The sequence below is a fragment of the Cotesia typhae genome, unplaced genomic scaffold, assembly GCF_013202065.1.
Source record: "Cotesia typhae breed Kobodo isofemale line unplaced genomic scaffold, CoteBio_Ctyphae contig_44, whole genome shotgun sequence".
Classification (NCBI taxonomy): Eukaryota; Metazoa; Arthropoda; class Insecta; order Hymenoptera; family Braconidae; genus Cotesia; species Cotesia typhae.
Window position 1 is genome coordinate 4,055,328 of NW_027423753.1, and position 12,815 is coordinate 4,068,142.

The window sequence follows — 12,815 nt, forward strand, 5'->3', positions numbered from 1 at the left end:
ACTTTGGGGCAATTGGATGCAATTAAAAACGAATGTGCATACCACTACTGAATAGTGAGCACGCGCTGGTGCACGTTAGCGGAATCACAGCCGTTAGAATTAGTTATGTCACAATTAATGCTATGCAATCTTGCGAATACTTCAACTGCGGGAAATGATACCAACAATAACGCTAGTAGCAGCATGGAGGACGACGACTCATATCCACTGCCCACTATTTATCGGTAATTTACTTTTTTATTCTTAAGTAATGTCATCGAATTATTATTTTTTACCTCCAATTTTTTTTTTTTTTTTTTTACTTTACTTTAACAAGACAAAATTTTTTTTACGAGTAATAGCTTAACTGTAGTAATTAAAATATAATTGTACTTTTCTGTGCGAATTATTTTCCGATCTGTTTCATCATAAAATCTACTAATCGCTGTAATTAACTTCAACAAATACACCCGATGATTTAATTTTAACGATTTAATTTTTGATCCAATACTTGAATCAAAAAAATTAAGAAAAAATTTTTTTTTCAATTTTGACTATACAGTAAAAAATTGTGCATAATTGCGTCAAAAAACAGTGTTAAAAATTTTTGTGTTAAACATTTAATACTTTTATGTGTGAATTTAGCATTTATTTTGTTCAATCAACACAAAAAAGTGTTAAACATTTTACATAAAAATTTTTGACGCAATGACGCAAAATTTTTTACTGTGTACAGTTTCGAGATATTCAGTTGTAATCAATTTAAGAAGTTCACAAATTAAAACTCAAGGATGAAAAAAAAAATCATCATTAAAAAATCTTACAAATTTGACAAACTACTTTACTATTTTTAAACAAGATAAACATTAGGACACATATCTGGCTTGATATGTTCTTATGGTTTGATATGATTTTTTTATGACGATATATGCCCATATATAATTTTTCGTCCACAAGTAGTGTTAAAATTTTCAGTAGAGAGCGCACGATCACTGAATCATTTCTTTAAATGAGAGATAAATTTTTGAGGTGTTAAATTATAAAATAATTGTATTTTTAAATATCTTAGGAAACTTATCTGACATTGATTTTTAGTTTGTTGAATTACTAAACTAATATTTGTTCAATAAAAAATTTGAATTGACTGACAAATTTCTAGAAAAATTAAAAAAATTATAATAAATTATTTTTTTATTCTCTTTTTTAAAATTTGAGAACTCATTAGAAGATTTTCACGGGAGAATATAAAAATATCCTTATTTTTTTTCTTCAATACAATTTCCTTGAATCAGGATTATTTTTCTTTTTTTGTATCAAATAGATAGATACATAGGAGAAAGATAGATAGCATTGTCTTTTTTCGTCAGCGTAAAAACAAAATAATAGAAAAAGTTTTCACAAATTTTAGAGTTGCTACATTTTAATAATTTAAAGAAACCATTTCTTTAATTTTTGGGTGAAAAAATGAGCGGTTTTATGAATGTTTTTCTGTAAAACAGTCAAAGAAACCCAATGTTAGAAGAGTTTTTTTATGCAAACACATTGGATGAACCAAAAATGTCAAGAAAAGTGTGAATCGCTTGTACACTTTTTTGTGTTTGATTATTTTTATTCACATATATTTTTTTCTCTTCAACACCGGGTTTTTTACTCAACATTATGAACAATGCTCTTGATTCTTTGTTAAGCTAGTGAGAACGTCATTTGTTCATGCTTTTATTTTTTGTTTTATTGTTTCATTTTGTCCACTTCGCTCACTAATAGAAGTAGGTAATGTACTATAGTGAGTTGAATTTTTTTCAACCCGAGGGTGAGTATATGAATGAAAAAATTTACATCTTGAAAAAGTAATAATAAGGAGTGAGAAGTAAAATAATTATTTCTATTAGTTAAATTTATTAATTTTTTTTTTTTTTCAACGAATTAAACCGAAACAAAGCTACTATACAATTTTCTTAAAAAAAACTGAAAGAAAATAATTTGAAAAAAGAATTCAAATAATTTTTAATTTTTTGTTGTGCAAAATAATAAAAACTTTAAAACAATATAAATTATAATTTATGCACAAAGTGGTTATGTGCGACAATTGATGCTCTGGGTGACAAGGTTTAATTGGAGACTTCAAAGACTTCTTATAGTTGTAGCCGGAGCTCGAGGCTCTGTCGGTTTTATTTTTTTTTCTTTATACTATACTAAAAACCGAGTGGAGCGTGCCTCGAGGATTTTAATAATTTTTTTTTTTTCTGTTATCATAAGGAAAAATTTTTATCAACGGGATAAAAAAAAAAATTACGCTGTTCTTAGTTACCGGGGTAATTGATTTATATTTTTATTTTACCGTTGGTTTGTTGAAAATAAAAGCAACAAAGAAAAACAAAAGCTTATCAACTGGTGTTGGAAAATGTCTTTAACAATCACGGTATTTTTCAGGTGTCGTGCTCCTATAGCGAGTCTTGATTGTATGGAAGAGTTCAATGGCAGTACCGGTGGTGCAGACTCGGGGATCCATTGTAGTACGACGCAGCAAGGTACAAAAGAACAACTACTGACGAGTTGCATAACGTCCCAAAGCCAACGTTCACAACATCCATCTCCGGGTATTCGTTACCGCAACTTGGGTAAAAGCGGTCTTCGTGTTTCTAATGTTGGGTTAGGTAAGAATTCACTTACTGAGTTTACTCAATATTTATATTATTGATAGTTCGCTTTGTCTGTTAATTAAACTCGTGCTACGCCAGAGTAACGGAAAATCTTTTATATTTTCATTTTTCAATGATATTTTGTTTGTTATTGGCCTTTTAAACGTTCAGTTGGCACCAGGCTCTATCAAATCTGTAAACTTTAAATTCTCGATAAAGGTCCCGGGTTCGAGTCGTGGGTTCAGTTAATTTTTTTCTGTCAAATTAATGCTTAAAAAAATTATTAAGTTTAATAAAGTCCTCATTCATGAATTTTTGAATTTTATTTAGAAAAATTTACAATGTAAAATGGTACATTTTAAATGCAACACTAAAAATTAAACTATAATTATTGACGTGCTGGGACTGATAATTTATATATTTTAAGATGAGAGACGTTATTCGAGTGAATTTTACAGTTCACTTTTTTCCCTGCACTGCAAAAAAAATTAACTTGAATCAAGAGTAAAATTCTTGAACCAAGAAAATAATTTTGAAGAAGCTCATTGTCTTGAATCAAGTAAAATTAACTTAAACCAAACGAAATTTCTTAGCTTGAGAATTTTTCAACTCAAACCAAGACGATGAAATTCTTCAAAATTCTTCAAACTTGATTCAAGTGAATTTTTTTTTCTGTGTATTTTTTGTGTTGTTTTTCGAGATACAATTACAGACGATAATAATGATAGTAATAAATAGTCCTAAAATGCCTGAAGCATTAGATTGTATTGTTCAGCAGATAGTTCCGCAACTACAGATAGGTGGCGAGAGATAGTCTAACGTTTTCCTGCACAGAACGGGAGATTGAGTAGATAAGTTTCGTTCATAATTCGAACTTTTCATCACTTCGTATGTATTCAAGTATTTTTCATGGTACACAGAGAAAATTAAATGATTGGGTTTAAAATACTAAATTTGTAGTTCCAATCATCGACGATGATTAAAACATTTTTTAATGCAAAGATGGTTAGTGTTATTATTTTTTTACGATAACAGTTACCATTTTTTTTTTTTTTTTTTTTTTTTTTCAAGTCACAGTTACAATCAAGATGATAACAGCCACTATCAGGATAATAATATTTACTATCAAGGATAGTAATTACTATTATTGATTTCTATAAAAAAATTGATCGAAAATTCAATAATTTTCAAGGCATGGAAAGAAAATTATACACAGTAAAAAATTTTGCGTCAATACGTCAAAAAATTTTTATGTTAAATATTTAACACTTTTTTGTGTCAATTTAACACAATCAATGTTTATGAAAATTCAAATATGTCAATGAAAATTTAAATATGTTTCAATACAGTGAAATGAGAAAAAGTTCCTTTCTAAACTCGATCAGTGTATATATGTTAAATAAAATAGCGATTACTAAATTCTTTGTTTTTCAAGTTTTTACCATCATCTTCACTTCTATCTAAGAAATTGTACAAATATATAACACCAAAAACTAGGAGTAATTTTTATGAACATTGAGAATGGAGTAAAGCTTCGTTACTTCTAACATAATACTTTTTAACAATAATAAAATTCATCAATACGCTAGATATTAAAAATCAAACCAAAATTTTTCTTCTGAAGGAATTTCATCTAAAAATTGACGCGGACAACAAAACAAGATTTTTTGCTCGCGTAACAAAAACTCGAAAAATGTTATTAAACTAAAAGCTTTTTTGGAGAATAAAAGTAAATACGTGTTTTTTTTTATTTAAAAAATGTTATTTCTTCCTTTATGGTCTTACTCTTAAAATACTCTTGAAATCACAGGAAAAGGTATATTGATTAAGTGTTGTAAAAGCGTAAAGTCGCTTCAACTAGCCCCCGTACAATTTATATTTTTTTATTTTTAGTGTTATATCTCAGTATCTTTTTATTTAGCTCTGTTGTAATTTTTTTACTTTCGATGTATATAGAATACAATATCATCGGAATTGAAATTTAATTTAAAAATATGAATTGAACTCGCAAATTCCTTTGAAATTCATTGTCTGAATCGCGTATTTATACTATACTGATTTCATATGTATACATCCATGTAATAAGCACAATAACATCACAGAGTTCTCTGGTATATTGAATTTTTTTCCCCTGTTTTTTTCACTTGTCAATAAAATTAACTTGGAATATTGGCATCTTTTTTCATTTTTATCACTTTGACGTGTATGCGAACTGCTGCTCTAGTTATATTTTTATATGAGCATAGTTTTGTTGCATTTCTATCTCATCATTTTCTTTCCATCCTCGTGCATTATTATCAATTTTCTATTTCAGTGAAATAATTCATCCATAATATTATCATAGGCAATATTTGCTCTCAATATTGTCTTATTTCAAAGACTCGGTTGCTCTTTGATTGTTTAATTTAGCATATTAATTTTATGCAATCTACACACTCAAAGTTAACTTTTGTACATTTTAATAACGATAGAGGATTGGCTCATTATTTATGTCTAAATTACACATCACATTATTCTACAGGGTGCTATCATAGAGACTGTTACCTCACAGTGTTTACTTTTATTCCACCAACAGGAATCTTGGGTCGGAAGCAACATTTTCTGAAATTACCATGTTAAATATATGTAATTATTGACAAAATTTTAATTTTTAATGATAAACTTTCATCAAAATTTTTTTTAATAATACACCAGCGATTGAAATAAAATAATCTTTAAATAATAAAACAATTAGAACATTTAAAATAGCACCCGCTCTCATGTTATCACAAAAAATTAATAATTAAAGAAAATATTAGACAAATAAAATTATTAAAGTTTTATTTCTTTAATTTTTTTATTAATAAATTAAATTCAAATTACACTAGAAATAATCACAAATAATCTACATGTTGTTAGTTCAAGAAAATGTTTCTACGCTTTAAGAAATTTACTTTACTTCAATAAATATTCGACTTACTTCGAAGAAATATTCTTTTCAATCAAATCCAGCTTGTACTCTCGTTAAATTTGTATTTCAGCCAAAAAAAAAATTAAAAAAAATTACGTCACTTCTTCCAACTGATTTGTATAGCTTGGCGCGAGACACAACCATTGCTCTCGATCTTAGCTCAAAAGAAAATTTATTGACATATATTTAACACTACATTTTAATAACCTAATATTATAATTTCATTGATATTTTTTGTCTTAAATAGAAAAGTTTTAATCTTCACTCAATAAAATTTTTTTTGGTAAAAATAATTATTTTCAGTCGAAAAAACGTTCAGTCCAATTCATAACTCTAAGCTATGAAAATAAATACTCTTGAAAAATCGGGAAGTTATTATTTTCGGCATTCCAAAAAATTTCACTAAGCTTCCAAAGATGTTCCAAAAGATTTTGAGAAATCGCATAAATAAAATAAAATTAAAAAAAATTTTTTCATCGATACAATTACTGGATTTTCCAACCTAAATAACTTAAAAATGTAATTACATTTTATTTGTAAGCTGAAAAAGTTCAAGCTTCGTAATAACAAATGTTTCAAGTTTTTTGAACTTGTAAAAAGCTGGAAATTCCAGGAATAGCCGGCAGGGTCAACCATTTTTCAGATTTTTTTTTTTTGAGTGCATGTGTCAGCTTATTGAATTTATACCGGCAGTAAATTATATCAACAGATATATATAACAATTTTCCATGAAATAAACATTATTGGAATAATTAAATGAACTGTCATTACACAATGTTATTAAATTTATCGTAATAATTTAAACTATTCGTAATATTTGACCCGTGATTGACATGTGGCATCACTTTTACACCACAGGGGGTGAATTTGACCTAGTTAACCACTCCGATGTCTATTTTCGTCCAAATTTAGCCTTCTCCTCCTCCTGCTATCGCAACCAAATTACATTTAAGCTTGATTACTATATACTTATTTTTAAATTAACGATAAACAAACGGACTTTGATTAAACTGATCAATAAACAATTCGATTTATATTTAAAAATAACCCGATTTTTATTTCCAAATTGTTTAACTTTTGCTTTGTTTATAAAAGCAACAAAAATGAATATACTCATATTCACACTCGATCAAGCAAAATTCAGCTTGTTAATTCAATTATAGCTAATCGATACATACCAGTTTTAATTATCCTCGAAAATATCGAGAAAAATGTTCCATTACTGTCATTTAAAGTTTTATATAAATATATTTTACAGTATCGGTTATTGCTAATCAATTAAAAAAAGGAAAAATTAGTTTTTGATAATTAAAACCTTTAGAACGGTTTCATATTGTTTAATTGTGTGTATTTGATCCAGTCTTCGTTAAGAAAGTCCAACTTCAGTATTAAGCAGAATCCTTATATATATATATATATCTATAAAATATGAATGAGTCAATCGAAAGTTTCAATAACTTTATTAAACTCAATAAAATTTCTTTTTCAATTACTCGATTCTTCAACTTTTTACCTCTATTTGTCTTTTGCTGAATTTAAGTAGTCAATACTTTACTAATACTTATTGTTGAATTAACTCAATAAATGGATATGTGGTATCATTGAAAATTCTTAAACATCAAAGAAAATATTAAGAATAACATAAATATTTTAAGATTTACACTTTAAAACTCGACTAAAAATCTAAGAGAAAATTATATTGATTTTTAATTAAAAAAAATTTTCTAATTGATGTCATCAGTACTGAATAAAAAAATGATTTTTTTACATTAGCTGATTTAATAAATATTTATTAACAGTTATTAATTTTTTTGTTAAATATTTAACACTTTTATGTGTAAATTTAACATTTGTCTTGTTAAATCAATACAAAAAATTGTTAAATATTTAGCATAAAAATTTTTAACACAAAATTTTTTGAAAAAATCAATTATTAAATGCAAATTATTTATACTTAATAAAAATTTGTTAATCATTAAAGGAATTATTTGTTTACAATTAATTTTGAAAATGAATAAGGTTATTTCAATATAATTAAAAAAAAAATAATAATTCTCGATTTACCTGACATTTAGCTCATAAACGTCTCCAAATTTTGACGCATTGCAGTGTATTTTCTCTTGCATGCAAGCATTGTTCAGTTAAATATTTATTTTGTTAGCAATAATAGGTAAGATTACAAAAAAAAAATCTTTCAAGCGGATTTGAGTCACTGAAACTTGCTATAATTTCATCCTACAATCTTCTTAATAACCAGCAAAGTAATAAGAATACACTGAAGAAGAATCTTATTAACATTTGAGATTTAACAAACAAGATAAACATAACGTTATAATTCATAACAAATTTTGAAACTTTATTGACCGCTTATCTCCCACACTGATAGAAAGATTTATTAACTATTAATAGTTTAATTTATTTGAAGACAATTAATTAGTTTATTAAATTTTAATAAAAATTTTCTAACATTTAATAAATATTTATTTGGGAGGAAAGTATATTTATTAATAGTTGACAAGTATTTCCATTAATTATATTACATTTTAATAAAGTTTATTGTAAAATACCAAATTTTATCAGAGCTCTTAATTATTTTTTTTATATTTTGAAATATTAAAAAGGTTAATTTATTTAGTGAATTGAATTATGATCATGTATTCCAGCTATAGGATTATAAAAAGTATCAAAAGAAAATTCCTATTTTTGCTTTTTATTTTAAATAAATATTTGTTAACAGTTTAGAAATATTTATTAACATTTAATAAATCGCATTTAATAAATAATTTATTTATGATGTTAAAAAATTATTTATTATTAGTTAATAAAGCTTATTAAATATAAACAAATCCATCTATCAGTGCATTTATAAATTCACAAGTTTTATTTATAAGAATTATAATTTATTACGAAAATGTCAAGAACTACCCTTAGGGAACTTGACTTATGATCTTTTAAAAATAATAATAAGTTTGATAACAGAATTAACGTGGGCGTAACAGCTGTCAATATTAGTGATAAAATAACAATAGATTTTAAGTAGCAATAAACCGAATCATATTATAATGACTTTCGAATATACCGAACTACATTTAATTGAAGTAGGTTGGAAATATTGAGAGGATAAGCCACTTGAATTTATACGTATGGATCATCTCTATCAGAGATGAATCAATACGGGTATATCTGTAGTTGATAAACATAGAGTAGAGGGTGACATATAATATGTAAGCACAGATGATATGGATATGGATATGGATATGTATGGTGAGCCAATACAAATGTGAATAATATAGTAAACCGAGAAATGTTCTCTTGACTGTTAATTTAGGTACATGGACAACATTTGGTGGGTTGGGTGGATGCACCAGCGAGGAAACAGCAGAAGCTATTGTGGCCTTGGCCTATGACAGTGGTATCAATGTGTTCGACCTTAGTGAAGCGCACAGTGGTCATAGGGCTGAAATCCAACTTGGTCGTATTCTCTTACGACGGGGCTGGAACCGCTCCAGCTACATTGTCACCACTAAAATCTACTGGAGCACCAAGTAAGTTTCGACCCAACATTATGGCATTAAGCATCCCTGAAATTGTTTTCACTAATACGATATCATGCACTTAATTTATCATTGGCTGCACTACACACACACACACACACACACACACACACACACACACACACACGCGCGCGCGCGCGCGCTGGACTTGCCTAATAACTCCCTTAATTTATGACTGCTATTTATTTTACTCATAATTACTCTATAGGGATGGAATTTTTTACAAAATGCACGCCTCGGTTATAGTAAAATAAAAATAAGTTTTTTATAAAATTAAAAAAATTGAAAGTTGATAAAAATTGATATTTTATGAAATTTTTAATGTTTAATTTTTTGTAAGAAGAGAAAAATTATTTCGGAGTGTTTTTTAAGTTTTTAAGCCGTTCATTCGACTTCGTGAGAAAAATCAAACGTACTTTGTGATTCATCCCAGAAATATTGTAAAAAAAAGAAAATTTCTTTTTGTAAATTTTATGAAATCATTATTAAATTTGTATGTTTAATTTTTTAATTATTGAAAATGTTAAATTGTCTTTGTTTTTGCAATTATTATATCAATCTCAAGTTGAAAAAATATTTCAATTTATTTTAGAAGAATTCGTATTCATACTTGATTAATAATCCTTGTAAGCTCTATGGTGACTAAAATAGTCCTTAAATTTTATAGAAAACTCAATGATGGATTTTAAAATCGAACAACCACAAAATTTGTCACTTTGAAATTTAATAGTTGTCATTTTAAATACTTGAATCGAGGCGTGCAAAATTGAAATTATAAATTTTTAAAATTTCTTTCACTATTGTATTTTAAGAATGAGTTTCATTTACATAAAATTTTCATCCAAGATTAATATTCATGAATGTTACGAATATAATTGGATCAATAAAGAAAATTACAATTAGCTGTACGTAATAATTAATTTGGTTATTTAAGTAAAATAAATTAAGAGTAAAAATTCTAAAAAGTTTTTGATCCAGGCTTTTAAATAAGAACTGAAGACATGCACAGTAAAAAATTTTGCGTCATTGCGTCAAAAAATTTTGTGTTAAATATTTTGATGTTAAATATTTAATACTTTTTTATGTTGATTTAACAGAATAAGTGTTAAATATTTAACACAAAAATTTTTAATCCTGTTTTTTGACGCAACGCCGCAAAATTTTTTACTGTGTACATAAATTTTATTAAAAATAAAAATTTTCTACAGATTTTCAGCACAAGTACACAGTGATCTAAAAATACCATGCGTGTTACTATTTAAATATTAATACAACACCACAGCTTAAAACGAACATTTACTAAAGCAAATTTATCCAGTCATGCTACAGTATAAAAAATTAACAAGCATTTACATCAAACAATCGCCACCACAAAAAACTTATTCATTATTATCAGTATTATTATTATAATCATACAATATACTTGAATTGTAACCAAACACACTGTCATGTAATCAATAAAATAAAATATTTATTGTAAAAAACAATTCATTGACATTATCAGAATCATAAATAATACATACCTATTATATCCAAGACCTTGGTCTAAATTCATTATTTTCTCATCATATCGATTAAATCCGTCGTAATTTCTATATTGATAAGATTATTATCTATTATCACTTCAAGTTTTTCTTTGTTCATTAATGCAATTTGCGATGCTTTAAATATGTACTCTGTGTCAAGTGAAGAATTTTTTATTTTTTGCTTACCACCTCTGTGAGCTTACATACATTAGCATACTAATTATCAATCATCGTCAAATTTTTCAACAAAGGGATGTCAGCCTCTTGGAAAAATTGCTAACAATTTTTTATTTTTTTTTTCTACTCGGAAAACATTAAGCACAACGTACACGCAAACTTTATCCATTTACCTATCTGCAAGCTTTTTAATATGTTATGCTTATTTATTCATCATTGTATTAAAACTCATCTATTGTTAGCATATCGTTTCGTTGATGTAAGGTAATTTTCGTTTTAATAAAAATAAATCTTTACACTAATTTATTAAATAAAATGACAAAATTGAAGGGAAATAAAAAATTTGTGGTCATAAATAGTCGTGTTTTATCATTTTGTGAGTGATCAAGGTAGAGCGCTAGGTATCGACTCTAGCGCGGTAAGGGGAGAGCAGTAACCATATGATTTTTCTTAATATATAGATTAGGGTGGTTTTTTTTTTTCAACTATTTTTTTTTTTTTTTTTTCGGTGTCATTGTGAAATTTTGTTACAAGCACCCAAAAAAAATTCCTTGAAAGTTTGGGTCCTTGATATTAATATTAAGTCCTCGACCAAGGCGTGTAAAGATTTCCCATTAAAAAAACACAGAAACTCTGGTTTTTTTATCTTAAAATTTCCGTAGCTCAGTGGCATTTCACAGTATCGTTTCGACCATGGACGGGTTTTTTTCAGAATTGAATGTTCTACAAAAGTGTCTATTGCGACCAAGCCGTAACTCGAACCGGTGAAGTAGTACAGGGCCTCTAAACTTGATTTTTCCATGAAATTCGCGTTTTTTCGCATTTATCTCATGAATGACCAGAGCTATACAAAAAAAAAACAATAAATTTGTAGGAAATTTAATTTCCTACAAAAAAGGTTCTGAGCACCAAGTTGCTAAAATGAATATTTCCGGAAATATTTAATGATAAATTTTTTGTAATGTAAAATTTCAGATTTTAATCGAATTTTTTTTATTTTTTTTTCAAACTTACAATAAATACATTAAAAGATTGTTAGTTTTTTGAAAGTTTTATTTTTTCAAGCATTTTCTTTCATAGTAAACGATATGAAATATTTTTTTAGAAAAATCAAATTTGTTTACGATCATTTTTTTTAATATATTCACACATTTTTCTTGACAAGAGAATATTCCGCATTATGAGACGTGTAATAACTAGATATTGTTACCTTACATCAATCTTAACATTTAAATAATACTTTTCTTATCAATATAAAAAAATGTCCAATAACTACACTGAAAATAAAATTATAAACTGTTAATAAATTTATTTATTTGCAAACAATATATTTATTTATTAAGAATAAATAATTGATTTTTAATTAAGTAAACGTACACTGATAACAAATTAATTTGATTTAAGAGAAAAATTCTTAAGCCAAGAAATTATTCTTAATTCACGTGAATTTTTCTCAATTCAAGAAATTTTCTACTTGATTCAAAATATTCAAATTCTTTAAAATTATATTCTTGGTTCAAGAATTTCTCTTTTTAATAAAGTTAATTATTTTTTCAATGTACAGTTATTAACAGTTAAATAAATTATGTTCAATAAACGACTTGTGAGCTGTTAATAGACATTTTTTAACTTTTAATGAATAATTATCGTTTTTCAATAAATCTCATTTGACAAGTATTAAATTAATCATTAATAAATATTAATTAAATCACCTAAAGTTAAGAAATTAATTATTGGCAATTAATAAAGCTTTTTCAATATTAACAAATCCTATCACTCAATTAATTTTGTTTCAAATAAATAGTATATAACATATATCTAGGACAGTAAAGTAAGAAATGTCTCAAATCACATGTTTTCTCAGATTACATGTGAGGAGTTGAGTTTCAAAAGGGTATCTTTTCATTTTTGATTAATCTTTTCATTTTTATTGAACTTTTTGTAATTTAGCTACAAAGTGCTGTCGGATATGAAGCTACAATTTGATTTT

At 26.4% G+C, this 12,815-nt stretch overlaps 1 protein-coding gene across 1 annotated transcript in view; it reads left to right on the forward strand.

The window, feature by feature from the left end:
- The window catches only part of Hk (potassium voltage-gated channel subfamily A regulatory beta subunit hyperkinetic), a 16,629-nt gene continuing 3,814 nt past the window's right edge, over nucleotides 1-12,815 (forward strand). The window contains exons 1-3 of the mRNA XM_074245234.1: nucleotides 1-224; nucleotides 2,410-2,633; nucleotides 8,897-9,113. Of these exons, the coding sequence (XP_074101335.1) occupies nucleotides 106-224; nucleotides 2,410-2,633; nucleotides 8,897-9,113 (560 nt within the window). The 5' untranslated portion in view covers nucleotides 1-105. The remainder of the gene's footprint in view (nucleotides 225-2,409; nucleotides 2,634-8,896; nucleotides 9,114-12,815) is intronic.